Genomic DNA, 15,189 nt, shown 5'->3' with positions numbered 1-15,189 from the left:
GCTACCAAACATTTTAAATACATTTGACCAGCTTACTGATGGGTTACAAATGAAGGATTCAGTCCACCACTAATGACCATTCAGATCTTTCGGTTGATAACTCGTTTTACGCAATGTGGTACATTTTGCTCTATGGTGACAAAAAACACTTGGTTTCCTTCATTTTGGAGATGTTACGCTATCACCCCCGATTTCCATCCGAGCATTGAAAATTCTGATCCCACGTTAGCGAGCTGTCGACGTTTTATCCAAATGTGTGCAAATTCAAAATCCGAGAAAATGTACGCGTCTCGAATTCTGAGAATGACGCAATTGGTATAGTATCGCATTTGTTAAAGGTAGCGTATCACGAAATTGACGTTGTACGAAACCCTTAAAAAACTCGTAGAGTTTTGGTTGTTGATTAAGGAACCCAGCACAGCTCCTCTCAACTTCCCCCAAACCGTCGTAAAAAACGGAGAGGGTGTTTGTTCCTTCGAGGTTGAAGTACGTCCCCTTTTACATGCTCCGGTCGCCTCAGCAGCCATTCTTTTGGTTTGCTTGAATTGCCTGATGAGAAGACATCATTGATTTCCGACCACTCGCTCGTTGACGAGACGCGTGCACAATGATGGTGCGTTCCAACTCACCTTGTGGGAAAGAACGCAATGTTTTTTCACGACAACTAGGGAATTTGAGCGGAATCAAGTTGAGTTCCGTAATCCACAACCCAAACTCAATGGATTACCCAAGGTTTCCGTACTACGTCAGTTTCGTGATACGCTGCCTCTAAAGGCATCCCACCAATCTAGGGTGGTATGGGTTTTAAATGGATTATGCCTATACGGAATTGTAGATTGTAGGGAAGAGAGTGATTCCTTTCAGTTCTTGATAATCGCCGTAAAAAAACGGCCCAGAGGATGAGGCTTCGAGCGTGATGCGACGCGTACACAAGGCTAAAACTCTTCGCAGACAACAGCGCTCCGGAACGCTCGAAGCCTCATACTCCGGGCCGTTTTTTATGGCGATTAGGAAGAGATGAACGGAACCACCCTCTTTCCCACAATCTACGACCCCGCACAGGCATAACCCATGTGAAACCCGTACTGCCCCGGATTCGTGGGGTGATGGCTATAAACGGAACACCTATTGCGCGTGATTCCTACTCCTTGTCCTTCATAGAATATACCCCTTGCAATGAGGATATTGGTAAAGATTGTCGTACGTATGTAGGCACTTGTTGCTATCGCTTCAGAATTTGCATGTGAAAATGTCATCACGATACATTCGCTTTTTTTTGCAGAGATACATCAAGGGAAATTCATTGCGAATCCTTCCAATCCAGCATCCATATTTCTGTATGAGTCGCTGACAGAGTTGTATCCCATTCACACCCTTCTTTTCAAAAAGGACGGGGTCATACTCTAGTTTTATGAAGTGTTAAGAGCATCTAATACAGCAGGTCATATATCCACACCAGCGTATTTGCTACGATCCAGTTTGCGATCCTTGTGAGACATTTCGGCTGACTCATTATTTGAAAACAATCCATATTTGTACTCCATATGATTACTAGCATTTTTGGTTGTGTTTTCGTTGACTTGTCTGCTATATTATCTGCCATATCAGCTGTTCGAAGCTATTCGACTCGAATTCACGTAGGTTCATGTTGAAGTCGTAGAAAACTTGTTTAGCTCCTGAATAAATATGTAAGTTTCAAACGATTTTGTTGTGGGAGTCAGATTTTCCACGTATAAGCTATCCTTAATACCTATCCGGAAATGCTCCTTGTATTGGTTGAGATGGAAATGTACTGTTTTGGTATGAGGAAATGTTAGAGAGATGTTATCAGACCAAAAATTACTCCTGTGCATCGCAGTTTTGAATACTGTGTGAAGTAGGCAGCCACTTGTAGTTACGTAGCCATAAACATCGAGTGTAGCCTTTATCGTCTTCATCTTCATGGATCGTCAAGAAGGAAGCTTGTTGGAATGCTTTTTCTCCATCCAAAATCACTGCTGTGTCTTCGATCCTGAAATTCGAAGAGGAACTCCTGATAGCTATGGCAAGATTAGTTTGGTGGTCCTGTTCCGTTTGTACTGCTTGGTGAAGTAGATGTTGAATCCCCGACTCTTGCGACGTGGCGTCTACTTCCTCTAGGGTCCCTTTCCAAAGCTGTTCGTGCAGGATCTCATTGTATTGTTTCATAAGGTTCTAATTATACGAAATATTTAAGCATCTGTATCTAATAAAACTGAAATTTTAATCTGCTTCTTTCAAAGATGGTCTTATCTTCTTCTGGACTGCTCATGAATCCTGGCTATGGTAATTCACATTCGACTTCGACTTAAACGAGTTTCTCTCTCTACTCTTGCCTGTTTTTTTGCTCGTATTGAGTAATGTATTATTGCTCATCTTCCTATTTTGTTACTTGCTACTGGCATGCTATCTTCGTAAAATGTGGGCAACCGCGTAATGAATGGATAAAATAAACAAATATCTCCTTGGTATTCTTCTTTGCATTTTTCGCTTTCTCCCAGCATCCATTCTGCTTTCGGCTCTTAATATTTCGTCTTCATCTCCTCCCAAAAGTTGGCTAATTCTTTTCTCGTTTTACTACTTCTCATTTAACGAATAGAAATGAAAAGGAGAGCAAACAGAAGGAAGTATTAGACAGAAGTAGGTGATGATTTCGAGAATTTTAGAACAAATTTATTCACAAAATATAGTTGCGCAGGTCCGTATTTACACCGTTTCACGGCGGTTCTTTAACATCGAGATCAGTGGAGCCATAAATGTCGTAGAAGAGACTTCTCGCTTAGTAGTCATAGAGGTGATCTGAAATGGAATGGATGAGGAGTTTGCTTTTTGGCAGCTTTGTACCTGCATTACATTACATACTGTACCAAGAACTTGTAATTCAAACTAAAAACTAACTATAACTATAACTCAACAATTCACAGATCTTGAATAAATTCCATAGGTGCCAATTGCTGAACGATGATACGTTTTCAAAGTGGCAAGTTAATTTGGTCGTATTTCTGATCGTCCACGGATCTCCCTCATTAGAGGGAACACAGCCGGTTAGTCGCGAGGCTACGTGGCGCGTTCCCAACTGGCGGTTAAGAGGCCAATCGTGGACCAAAAGCGACCTTGTACCTGCCCTGAGACGCAGGTGGAATCAGGGGATGAAGTCCATGTTTCTGCTGTGCCAGGATCGGCTCATGATACTACCGTATTTCGCACGTTGGTTCTGCCAAAAGCCTGCAATCAAGTGACTGGGGTGCAAGAAAGGCGGTTTGAATTGAATACAATGCACTGAAGATCTGATTATGCTAACCATGAAGTTTAAGTACGACGTCATCAGACTGACCGAGGAGAGCGACGCTACATACTGTATGCCGCGTACGACACTGGAGAAGAACTCTTCTTAGGAACATGCGACAGTAGAGGAGTTGGTGGAGTTGGTGTCTTCGTCAACAGGAATATGGCAGTAAGCATCGACTCTTTCGAAAAACTTACGATGAGAAAATGTGGTTCAACACCAATGTGGTTCGCTCCAACATCAAGCTACGGAGAAGAAGAATGCGAAGCTTTCTATATGGATCTGGAGCAGTTCTACACAGAAGGGCTTACCTTCTACAAGGTTATTATTGGTGATTTAAACGCCAAAATTGGTCCCAGAAGAACGCCTGGAGAACTTCACATCGGAACCAACGGCCTTCAATGGAATGAGCAGGGAGAGAGGCTTTGAGAGTTCTTCATGACGACTAAGACCATCCATGGGAACTCGCCATTCCAGAAGCCCTCCTCCCTATGCTAGACGTGGGAGTCACCCGATGGAGAGTATCACAATGGAATTGACCACCTCATCGTCAGTAAAAAGTTCTGCCTTACTTATTTCGCTGTTCTACCAAAGTTTTATACGGGATCGGACCATCGCCTTCTTCGAGGAAGATTTTCATTCACACGGAGGGGAGAAAAGCTGCGAAGTTCACCAAGCCAATCTCCAGAACCATCATCGACTGAGAGCTTCGTTTCGCTTGTCGGCTTCTGGGAAGATACCGTCAAAGACAACATCGACGACGATGTTGACTTGTAAAACATCTTCACGACTGTACGAGGTTAGCGAAGAGTTTCAAAACAACCAAGAGATGTCTGTCTCCGAAAACCCTAGAGCTGATATGTCAGAGTGGAGCTGCACGTGCTGCAGGCAACCAAGAACCCGCGTCCGAGCTCGCAAGGCTTTGCGGAGAGGCGATAAAGGAAGGCCTCAAAGAGAGAAGAGCAGAAGTGTTGGCTGGAGTTGCAGAGGCGGAGCAGAGCATTCACTACGCCCATCGGAGCATCGCCAATCGTAAAACAACTACTTCACCCGGTCTCGACAAAATCAAGCCTAAACATCTGAAGTACCCTCCGCCAGTCCCCATCAACACACTGGCGAGGCTCTACACTCGTTATCTGTTGGAATGCAAGGTTTATGAGCAATTTAAAACCAACAAGACTGTGCTGTTGAATAAGAAGGGAGACCCCTAAGACATCGGCAACTATCGTCCAATCTGCTTACTGCCTGTACAAGCTCTTCACAAGAATAATCCCAAACAGGATAGAAAGAGCATTAGATGAGGAACAGCCATGCGAGCAAGCAGGGTTTCAAAAAGGATTAAGTACGACACACGGTTTCAAAACTCATAGAAGTATCGCGAGAGTACAAGATGCTGCTGTGTCACTTTCATCGATTTAAAGAAAGCCTTTGAAGCAGTTGAGACCGAAGCGGTCATGTAAATTTCTACATTCTACAATGATGTCGTCCTGGACGTGAAGAAATTGGTTCGTCAGGCTGACACAATTTCACCCAAAATATTCAGTGCCACTCTTGAGAACGCGAGGATTGGAATGGGATGACATGGGAGTGAAATTTGACGGCCGGCATTTACACCATCTTCGTTTCGCTGATGACATCGCTTTTATAACATCAGACATGAATCAGGCGGAACGAATGCTGGCCGAATTTGATGAAATGTGTAAAAAGATCGGGCTTCAGCTGAACCTAGGCAAGACGATGTTTGTGAGGAACGGATGGGTTTCTGATGTCCTATTCACGCTCAACGGAACGAACATATCCGAATGCACTAGCTATGTATATCTAGGTCGGGAAATCAACATGATGAACGACCTGATCTCCGAGCTGAGGAGGAAACAAGCGGCTTGGGCACTCAAGAGCATCGAGAATGTAGTGAAGAGGAGCAAGAACATCCGGCTCCATCCGGCATAGATGATTCTTGCTTTTCTGCGATCATTAATGCTGAGTGTCAAGTGGACAAAAGTGAGCATTTCCGATGCTACTTTTTACATTTACTTATTTGAGGATAAGGTTCCGACAAAGTCGCTGGAGTTGAGATTTGCACTCTTCATGTAAAACTCCGAATAAGACATGAAAAACACAAAAAGGTCAAATCAAGATATCGAAAAACATGACTTCAGAATAAAAACACGAAAAAAACATCCGAGACATCGAACGATTTCTTTAACAATGGGAAGGACAATAGTGGTAAGTATGCTATGCCTTAACCTGCCGCTATTTTTTTGTTAGATGAATTGGAGATAAAAAGAATTTCTCTTTAACCTATGACAACAGCTCGACTACAATACTATGCATGAACATTGAAAAACAGACGGTGACTGACGGTGCGGCACCGTCGGTACCATCGCCCGCTTAGTACTTCCACAAAAGTGAAGATTTCTTCAAAATTTTTGCATAGATTCGACTTGTTGAGATCTATTTGAATATGTATACGTTGTTGGATGAAGGTACCAAACGTGCGGAATAATGCTTGAAAACGCCAAAATCACACCCATTTAGGGGTAATTACATTAGTTCTCGAGTAAGAAATTTATTTTTGGGTGCTAAATCATGTTATGTTTTGATATTTCTAAAAATAAGAATGAGTTCACACCAAATCAAGTTTTTCATTGGTATTGGTATTGGTATTGGTCAGAGCCTCAAAAATTGTTTCTTTTTGTGCTTTTGCTGAATTCAAACAACTTTAAAACAAGGAATAAATGACAGAATCTGGATATGTCCCCAGAGTAGTGTTCAGAACAACATGCATTTTAACATGAGGTAAGTTCTTCTTGTCTGCTGGTGTCATATGGTGAGATATAATTCTTCAAAGTTCACACGTAGTTGCCAATCACAGCACAAAAAATAGTTTGTTGTCAATTTTGAGCATTTATTGATTCTTGAGGAGCTCAGAAACATAACTTTTTCAGGTTTATTTTCGTAGTAGACAAAATATGCTATTGTTTTACATTTTAACAGACTTTGTATACGCACGTATCTGTAATGCTAGGAGCACCCAAGTAGGTAAGTTCCAATTTTTTTCGCGTAGAGCCTGATGTTGCATTGATTTTCTTGGCCTTTTGTGTGGCTATTGAAACGCTGATAACTAAAAGTTTTTCAGCTTTTGATTTTACACTAATACTTGAGTTTTCACGGTGTTACACCATGTTTGACTTTTCAGTGATTTCTTAGATCCCGGTCTTTTTTCGCGCCTTTGCGAAGGCATGGCGCCTCCCATTTGAGTTACGCATGTCGAACTATGCAGGACTATGACGACGCCATTGGCATACACATGATATCACAAACTCATAGAACGATAACAGGATGACTGTAATGACGTTTATTAATCTTAATATTATTTATTTATCAATCCGCATAGAAGCTTACATATTCTGAATAAATACTCGTTGAAATCAGAAAACAAAGGCTATCAAACAATTTCATCATCAAACTCGTACATATCAAAGTTGGTGTCGGATCTCTCTGATCTAGCAACGTACTGCTTAATCCGTTTGAACTCAGATCTGTAGCTACGAAACCGTCAGCAGCGCGCTGCTGCTGTTCTCCTTACGTAGGTATATAAGTACGTAAGTAATATTTAAAGGCTATACATCGCGTCTCTGGCACTCTTCCATACTTTCCATATCCTACTAGAAAATACAGAAATTTCTCTCAAAATTTTCTGTATTTTCTAGTAGGATATTGGAGAGATGCCAGTACGTGTCATCGGTGGTGGCGATAATGTAATAAATATGTTACGGAGAAGCTCTTTCAGCTCGCGCATTCCCACTTTTAAGGACTGCAACTAGGACCGCATATCAAATTCAAAAAATGGAGCGAGCACTCCGTTTTGAAGATCATTCACCCTTGCAATCACTTCATTTCTAAATCACTGCAAATCTAGCCATTATTTCGCTGCTCTCTGGCGAATCACTAAATTGAAACACCAAAAGTGAGGGGAGAACATGAATTTAAAGTGTATGCTCTAAGCTACAAAGCCAACCTTCTTGATTCAATGAGTAAACCGCTTTGGGATCTGTTAATATTAAAATTGTCCTTAACAATGTTACCAGATGTGGTCAGACTTTCGATTCGCAAAGCCTCTTCGACCCAATAAATATTAGTGTGTTCGGAAAGTATCTGCCGAAATTTCAAAACAATACAACTTTTTAACAACATTTTATTATTCGACGAAATAATCTCCATCAACATCGACAACCTTCTGCCAACGTCCCACAAGATCACGGATTCCTTTGGCGTAGAACTCCGACTTGGAGCGGTGACTTGGAGCGAAGAAAGCCTGATGGCCTTTTTTGAGGTGGTCACGATCATCGTAGCGCTTCTCTTCCAGATGATGCTGAAGCGATCGGAAGGGGTGGTAGTCGCTCGGGGCTCGGGCTGTACGGTGGGTGCTGTAGAACTTCCCATCCGGGCTCTTCTAAAGAATTTTCTGGGAAGTCTTCTTCGCGACCTGAGGGCGCGCGTTATCCTGCAGCAGGCGAAAGTTGTCGAGCTTCGGGTGCTCCTTGCGGATCTTGTCGGCCCGTCTTTACGATTGAGCGCAGTAGACTTCGGCAGTAACTGTCGTGTTGCCCAGCAGCAGTTCGAAACGGTAGATCCCATTCTCCACCAGACGCACGCCCAGCATGACCTTCTTCTCATGAATTTCACCTTTCACGAAAGGATCCGGCATTTCATGGCCAGCGCAACAGGCACGTTTGGGGGTGTGGTTGACGTAGAGGACCCATTTTTCATCTCCAGTGACAGTGGTGTCCAGCCAGTCAAATCTGCGGCTTCTGGAGAGCAACTGAGTGCAGATGTCCAGGCGTCTTTGGCGGTTGCCGTCGCTCAATGCATGTGGGAGCCATTGACCGAGCCTTTTCAACATTCCGAGAGATAGCATTCCATCCCATTATAGAATGAAAAAGACAAGGAAGAGGGAGCCAGATATGTTATTTGTATACAAGCGGTAGCGTACTTATATAATATATTTAAAACGGGAACTTCCAGAACATCTCAAAAAATCTGCGCCACTGCGAAATTTTCGGCAGATACTTTCCGAACACCTAAATAGAATCTGTGGAAAATGTGAAAAGTCGAATTTTAGCCAAAGCCAACTTTACTGATGGTGTAACACCGTGAAAACTCAGTTATTGGTGTGAAATCAAAAGCTGAAAAGGTTTTAGTTGTCACCGTCTCAATAGTCACACAAAAGGCCAAGAAAATCAGTGCGAGATCAAGCTCTACGCGAAAAAATTGGAACTTACCTGCTTTGGTGCTCCCAGCATTACAGATACGTGCGTATACGAAGTCTGTTAAAATGTAAAACAGTAGCACATTTTATCTACTACAACTTGATAAAGTGCGTAAACTAATAATTTAAAAGGATGCATCAACAACAAAAGATGAAAACTATTCCCAGCCGCTGACCATTTGTTGCATATTGAACTCATCGAGAAAGCACATTCTGCCAAACGCCATGAACAGCTTCTACGGTCACCATCGAACGTGTTGAATCAGTCTGATGCCTTCCTTCCTCGACGGACTCAGATACTAATTCCTCGATTGATGGGACGATAATCGATAAGGCGACGACACCGACAAGCTCCTCATGATTTTTTTTCCGCTTTTGCTAGTTCTTCACTTGCTTTTCTTTTGTGTATTGTTGAATGACTAGAATTGTTCCGCAGTTGTAATCGTAGTAAAATCTTTTTTTCCGTTAGAATCTGCGCCGTAGTCCTATCAATTATTATAACATAAACTAGTGGATGTGGACATCAGTGACCGCCCTCTCCGAGAACCCAGCTCATCACACCGACACAGTACGTCCGCGCATGACCGTTATTCTCCCGATTCCGATTTTAACTGACCGTTATCCATTCGCACTGACCGGATCTTCTTTTTAATCATTCGTTGTCTGAACGGATCAGTGAATCGCGAGTTCAGTCCAATCAGGTTGAGCAAACGTCCTCGCTTTACTGCAGTTATTTCGTTGCCCTATAAATGATTAAATTTTATGTTAGAAATTACGGTCACTACGCTGTTATTAGCTGCCGTAACTACTGATCAGGTCGGAATTGCTCTATTTTTTTAATTTCTTGTGAATAAGAATCTTGAATCTTAAAACTTGTGTTCGCTTCGAAGTTTCTCTAGTGTGATTTCTTTAAATGACACTATTCTTCATCGTTGTAGCTGTTATTAGCAGTTTTCCTAAGCAAGTGGTTAAGTGTGGTCGATTCTGCTCAAAATTCTGGAGCTAAGCAAACACAAAAGTTTTCACAAGTGTCTCGAATGTAGTAGTTGTCGATAGCAACCTTAGTAGGGGCAGATATGTGATAATTGTTAGAAATCCCAGTTCATCAAGTTGAAGTTGATTAAGGCACTTGAAATGTAATTGTTGGGGCGGTGTCGGAGTTTTTCTCATGAGCGGTTTATCCCAAATGCAGTCAGTTCAAGTAAGATGATTGAATGTGCACGGATGGATCCCTTTTGGAGGCGATCCGAGTCTACGCGTTCCATTTCAATCCAAAATTATTTGATGTTTATGAATGTGTCTGCGAGCAACGCAATGACTTGCGAGAGCCAACCCACGTACATATCAAGTCATTGTTTTTATCCTCCGGAGGAGTCTCGTTCGAATTTGCCGACACCAGGGGTAAGAATGTTTGGTTGACTCTAATTCTAATTGTACCAAACCATCGATCGCGCAGTCGCAGCGAAACCTCTCGCGGAATGCACTGGAACCGTCCTTAGAGTGAGTGTAATGCAGTCAATAAGGACGGATTAAAAACTGGTCGTCAATATTTTACCTTGCACAATGTGTTGTGCTGGAAAGTTTGGTTCGTGAATGGTTATGGATCTGTGAGTTCTACCCAACAACGCAAATGGTCAGCAGATTTTCATGAGTTCGATTGGAGCTGCGCTGTGGTCTAGTCTTCTTGTAACTAAACGTTCCGCAATAATCTAAATTTAGCACGTCATGCCCAGGGTGAGGAACAGGAAAAGGAAGCATATCCATGAATAAGCAGCTAACGGGAGGATGACAAAGGCAAATAACGACTGAGCAACACTACGTAAGCAGCCACGCCGTAAAAAGTTTCGAACTAAGCTCATCACTAGGTAAGTGGCCAAGTCCTCAAAAAATTACTCAAAGGTAGTGGGAGGAGACCAATCCGACTTTTTCAACTTCTAGTTTTCGGGACGTCCAAATCTACATCTAAAGTTATTTCAGTCGCTGAAAATGAATATGTCATTTTTTCAGCACATTAATCAAATAACTGAACGGTTTTCGAAAAAAGGTCGAAATCAGGCAAAACTGCTTTTCGTGGCTGATCTAAACCTTCCCAAATGGGGAATTCGAAGAATTCAGAGTACGAAACATGTACGTGTCGAAAAACCTAAACTTGGATGCAGCTTTTGTGAGTGAAAATAACTCAAGAACTTCCGAGATTATTCGAACTCGAGCTGCGGGTCACATGAAATGCATTTTCGAAATTGTTCGGTGCGGCAACTGATTTCGGTCGTCTTGGAGTCCATAAACACAGGCTTTCGGTGGTTGACCTAGAGCTCAATTTTGATGAGTGAATAAGATTTGAGCTTTTTTGTAACTTTTTTCTACAAAAGCTCAGTTCCAATTTAAATTTTAAACGCTCCGCCTACTGACCTCCTTCCAGGTACCTTAGCACCAAGAAAGAACGGGAAACGTGAAATTGAAGTGGAAAGAGTTAATAAAGATTGACATTCAACAAATAAAGGTTTTCTTAAAGGTTTTCTTTTTGCATTACGAAAATCAAAAAACAAAACATCTAGGCAGCGCCACCAAGAAGGTATTATAGCTGGGGACCATAGTCGTAATACAGCGTGTAATGGGACGAAAACTCCGTTACAGATCATTACAGGTTCATGAACACGTTCATGAACAAGGTATGAAGGGTTAGGTTATCTTCTGGAAATTTTCCAAGGATCTACCGTACAGTCAGTGGCGAATTTCTTACTGACTGCGACACAGACGCCATTTTTAAAAATCTGGAGCGTATAGGAATGGCTTTTTTTAAAAGATTGCGCTTGAAATCGCTCCATTTTGAAGGCGAAAACTGAGATGACCTCTTTTGCATAGTTTCTTTGCAACCTAATCACTGCTACCTCAGGTTTCGTTAGGGTTGTCTTCTTTGCGTAAACTATGATCAAGGTTTACTAACGTGGTTATCACCTTTATACGTCGATAGGTCTCGTTTTTTCTTGGAGCATTCATGTAAACTAACTGTAATTATAATTGTATATACTATAACTAATTATAATTGTAGCACTCCAAATACATACGTATTCATCTTTGCGTTCCTAACTAAAATGGACTCACATCTCCACGCCATTGTATCTCGTCGGGATCCTGGAACCCATAGAGTATCTGTTTTTCGAGCCCATACAATGGTTGACACATGACAGCGGCAAAAAACGCGAACAGCCATACAAGTACATGCATCTGAGAAGAAGTATATGATGATTTTCAAGTTGTATATGGATAACGAATACGTCATGCACGGTGCGAACGGATGTCATTACTGCCATAAGTGTGACAGGAAGACAGTGAGTATAATAAAAATGTGCGAAGATGGCAGTGAGGAGAGATTGCCTTGATGTAATGATAACAAAAGGAGTACACATGCTAACAATTAAGATGATGGATCTTTTCTCCTTTTCCTAGGCGGTCCTCCTTTTTTTGTCAGTTTCCCGTGAGGCTCCTCAGTAGGCAGATGAGTGCTATCTTACCTAGTTAAGAAAAAAGTGACTAAATCACAAAAATCAGATAAAGAAAGTAAAGAAGATAAAGACGGATAAAAATTCAATGAGTAACAAAGGACTCCCTGAAAACAAAGACTTCCTCTAGCGTCTACGTCTTCAGAAAGAACGAAGGAGCAGACAAAAACGAATTCATACTTGAAGTTCTTGAGATGAAAAATTCCTTCCTTCTACAACTGAATAGGATTGGACTGATTTACTTAAACAACATAAGAATTGTGTTTTTTCCACTGCCGTAATAGTCATTATGCGTTCCAGAGTATAAACGCTGTACCAGAAATAAAGCACTAAGTTCGCTCAGTAGCAAGCCCTTATCCATTCCAGAAATCCGCTTAATATAAAGCATCAATCTTAACTCTTCGGAGAAATGAAGTACAAGTATTATTGATTAGACTGAATCTAATAAGTTATTGATTGAAGCCAAATACGCCTATCTTCGTTGGTTTAGAGCTCATAGTGAGTGCTCAGACGTTTCACACTTTCCTCCTCTTCGAACAATCCCGCCCACTCTTTCAAGAGATTCCGCCCCGCTAAAATTTGGGAAGTTAGCAAATTGAATATTTATGCCCGTAGGGCTGGCTAAGACACAAAAAATAACTAGTAACTAGTACAAGACCTCAGAAACATATTAAAATACATGCAAGCAGAGGTGTGAACCTGAAGAATTCTTCGTCTATTTGCTGCCCGAGCAGAATTGGAAAATAGAAGAGTTAATTAGTTTGCTTTGCCGTAGAATTAAATTTATTGCGTCCTCTTATCGATGAAATGCTGAACTGAAGTACATTTTGGTCATATTGGGCATATTTTACTGTTAAATGGTAAAAAAACGCAGATGATGCGCAAAATGACTTCCTATTTCTTATCCGATGACCTATCAGCGATGCTGACATCACCGGAGGTGTTAGTTTACCTCTGTGCGAGTGAAGCGCGAGTGAAGTAGTGTTCACAATGAGTTAGGGGGAAGTGAGCAAAGGAGATTAATCGGATTCTTTTGTGGAAGTATCAACGTGAATAGATCCTACGTCATTTGAAGGAAACGCTCGTAGAAACAACATTTCTACACACTTCTGCGTAGTCGATTGAACAGAGCCAATGCGAATATCACTGAATCTTTCTGAATTGATGGCCATCCAACTAGATCTTAGCCCTTGCATAGTCGTTAGAGGTACCAATTTTGAGCTGAGAGGACGAGTTCAAAGCGACTACTCGTCGGTACTTGCGCAACGCTTTTACTTCAATACACATATACACATACTTACAGCTGGTTGTTAGGAGGCACCGCCGCAAACTTAATCAACGCCACCCGTTTTCCTGAAAGTATTTATTACAAGGAATTTATCAATTAGAGAGTCTATGTATAGATTAATATATAGAAGACCCAGATATACATATAAAGAAGTCTTGAAAAATTCCTTGCTAAAGTACCTCATAATCTCGTTGCAGAGATAATAACTTACTTAGTTCAAGTCCACATTAAGCCTAAAAATATTTTATTGTGACCGCTGGGATCATGCAATATAATAAAACTAGAATAAAATTCCATTAAAAGACATAGAATTGATTGGAGTTGTCCATAAAGCCGTGCTCAACATCTTTAACGTATTGTTTTTTGTCTGTAATTTATTTCTATCTATATTTCATTGCACTTTTCTTGACTCGCTAACATTTTTTTTGAAATCTTTTTTTTTTCGAAAAGTAAGAAGAGTAGAGTAAAGATATCTTTTAATGAAGTGTAAGTATAAGATAAGTAACACAACAGGAGAGGTGATCACGGGATAAGGAAAGAAGTCTGAATCTTGCATTCAAAAAGAAAAATCCAAAAACTACAGGTTGCAATTAATATAAGTAACCCCACTCATTATTATTCTTTTAAGAGCTTCACTCCTTATAAGTGTTTGTTTCTATAGCATTTGCAGGCTTCTCGCTTTTTCTACACCATGGTAACAGTGATAATTTACTATTTATGCATATATCTATAAAATATCTAAACACATAAAAATCAGCTACTATAAATCTAAAATCCAATGGAAATATGAAAAGCAAAATTCGCAAATTGGAAAATGAAAAGGAAAAGTCCAATTAAAGTTGTTTCAGAACGGAACAACAGAGCGTATGTACCTTATTCCTGAATTATTCAGCAATTTGCGGTATTTCTCTCTACAATGAATATTCAATGAAACCAAAAGCCATTATTTATAGCATGCTAATTCTGCTGACCTTTTAAAAAGTGCATAAGTCATTTTCGAGGCAATGCATATTGGCGTTCAGAATGATGAGAAATATTAAAAAAAACACTTTTTGTTCTATTGTTACAGTTTCAGAGTAGTAAAAGTAGAATCCAAAGCACATTCCCATTATTTGGAAGAAAAATGAAACTGAAGATAATGGCAGCTGTTTTACTCAGTTTCCTCACTATAGCACCTCCTGCTTCGAGCGCTACACAGTGCAAAAGGCTTTGTCCAAAATGGAGATGGTCTTCAGAGTTTGCGAGTTCGGGAAAAACTGCTGTCTGCAACTCCGCTTTCACACTGCGCATTGCACCTGTTCACATGCACAATACACAGAATACAGTCCGCCGAAAAAATCTTTTTTTCGTCAATTGTAATGTCCAACACCATAATATGTAGCATATGTATACAATAGTTTAATATTTTCATATGTACATAGCATGAATACTCTAAGTGAAGTAAGTCTACAATGATTAAAATATTAGGTTGTAATCTTTCGAGAAGCATCTTTTCCGCAATTTTATTTTTTTTAGATTTATTTCTTTTAAACAGAATATAATTAAGATATGTATGAAACGTTGTTGTTGAATGTGTATTGCCATCTTGTTGGTAATAATTTGATACTATGTGCTTAGAAGTCTGCTGGTTTACACAAAAACTTAAAAAAAAAACTTTTCCACTTCCATCTTGAGATGGTCCAATTGTCAAGGTTTTTTCTTCCATATGATTCTGAAGCGACCGTAACAAATGGTAGTCCGTAGGAGCCATGTCCAGAGAGTAGTGTAGATGAGGTATCAAGGCCCAAAAAAGCTCCAAAATTTTGTGACATATGACTTTGGTGAC

At 40.7% G+C, this 15,189-nt stretch overlaps 4 protein-coding genes across 8 annotated transcripts; 2 read left to right on the top strand and 2 right to left on the bottom strand.

Moving 5' to 3' along the window:
* Window positions 1–1,839: 1,839 nt before the first annotated feature.
* Window positions 1,840–2,187, bottom strand: RB195_001293 (uncharacterized protein; the record flags this gene model as incomplete). The annotated part of the gene is made up of 1 exon (XM_064198004.1): window positions 1,840–2,187. One exon carries the CDS (start codon window positions 2,185–2,187, stop codon window positions 1,840–1,842), a length of 348 nt encoding a protein of 115 aa, XP_064053885.1.
* Window positions 2,188–2,261: 74 nt separating this feature from the next.
* Window positions 2,262–5,346, top strand: RB195_001292 (uncharacterized protein; the record flags this gene model as incomplete). Of its 4 annotated transcripts, XM_064198000.1 has the most annotated exons (7): window positions 3,168–3,225; window positions 3,333–3,625; window positions 3,993–4,103; window positions 4,171–4,455; window positions 4,517–4,646; window positions 4,848–5,043; window positions 5,130–5,346. In XM_064198000.1, 7 exons carry the CDS (start codon window positions 3,168–3,170, stop codon window positions 5,344–5,346), a joined length of 1,290 nt encoding a protein of 429 aa, XP_064053881.1. The 4 variants fall into 4 exon arrangements, with proteins under 4 accessions (XP_064053883.1, XP_064053881.1, XP_064053884.1 ...); XM_064198003.1 differs by lacking the exons at window positions 3,168–3,225; window positions 4,517–4,646; window positions 4,848–5,043; window positions 5,130–5,346 and adding an exon at window positions 2,262–2,304 and having other exon boundaries at window positions 4,171–4,515; XM_064198002.1 differs by lacking the exons at window positions 3,168–3,225; window positions 4,517–4,646; window positions 4,848–5,043; window positions 5,130–5,346 and having other exon boundaries at window positions 3,467–3,625; window positions 4,171–4,515.
* Window positions 5,347–7,673: 2,327 nt separating this feature from the next.
* Window positions 7,674–8,222, top strand: RB195_001291 (uncharacterized protein; the record flags this gene model as incomplete). The annotated part of the gene is made up of 1 exon (XM_064197999.1): window positions 7,674–8,222. The coding sequence occupies one exon, from the start codon at window positions 7,674–7,676 to the stop codon at window positions 8,220–8,222; it is 549 nt and encodes a 182-aa protein (XP_064053880.1).
* Window positions 7,872–11,801, bottom strand: RB195_001290 (uncharacterized protein; the record flags this gene model as incomplete). 2 transcript variants are annotated; one of them, XM_064197998.1, is made up of 3 exons in its annotated part: window positions 7,872–8,118; window positions 9,213–9,319; window positions 11,679–11,801. In XM_064197998.1, 3 exons carry the CDS (start codon window positions 11,799–11,801, stop codon window positions 7,872–7,874), a joined length of 477 nt encoding a protein of 158 aa, XP_064053879.1. The 2 variants fall into 2 exon arrangements, with proteins under 2 accessions (XP_064053879.1, XP_013302998.2); XM_013447544.2 differs by lacking the exon at window positions 7,872–8,118 and having other exon boundaries at window positions 9,164–9,319.
* Window positions 11,802–15,189: the final 3,388 nt, after the last annotated feature.

The sequence above is a fragment of the Necator americanus genome, chromosome IV, assembly GCF_031761385.1.
Source record: "Necator americanus strain Aroian chromosome IV, whole genome shotgun sequence".
NCBI classification, from domain to species: domain Eukaryota; kingdom Metazoa; phylum Nematoda; class Chromadorea; order Rhabditida; family Ancylostomatidae; genus Necator; species Necator americanus.
This window is presented reverse-complemented; position numbering and strand designations above follow the sequence as displayed.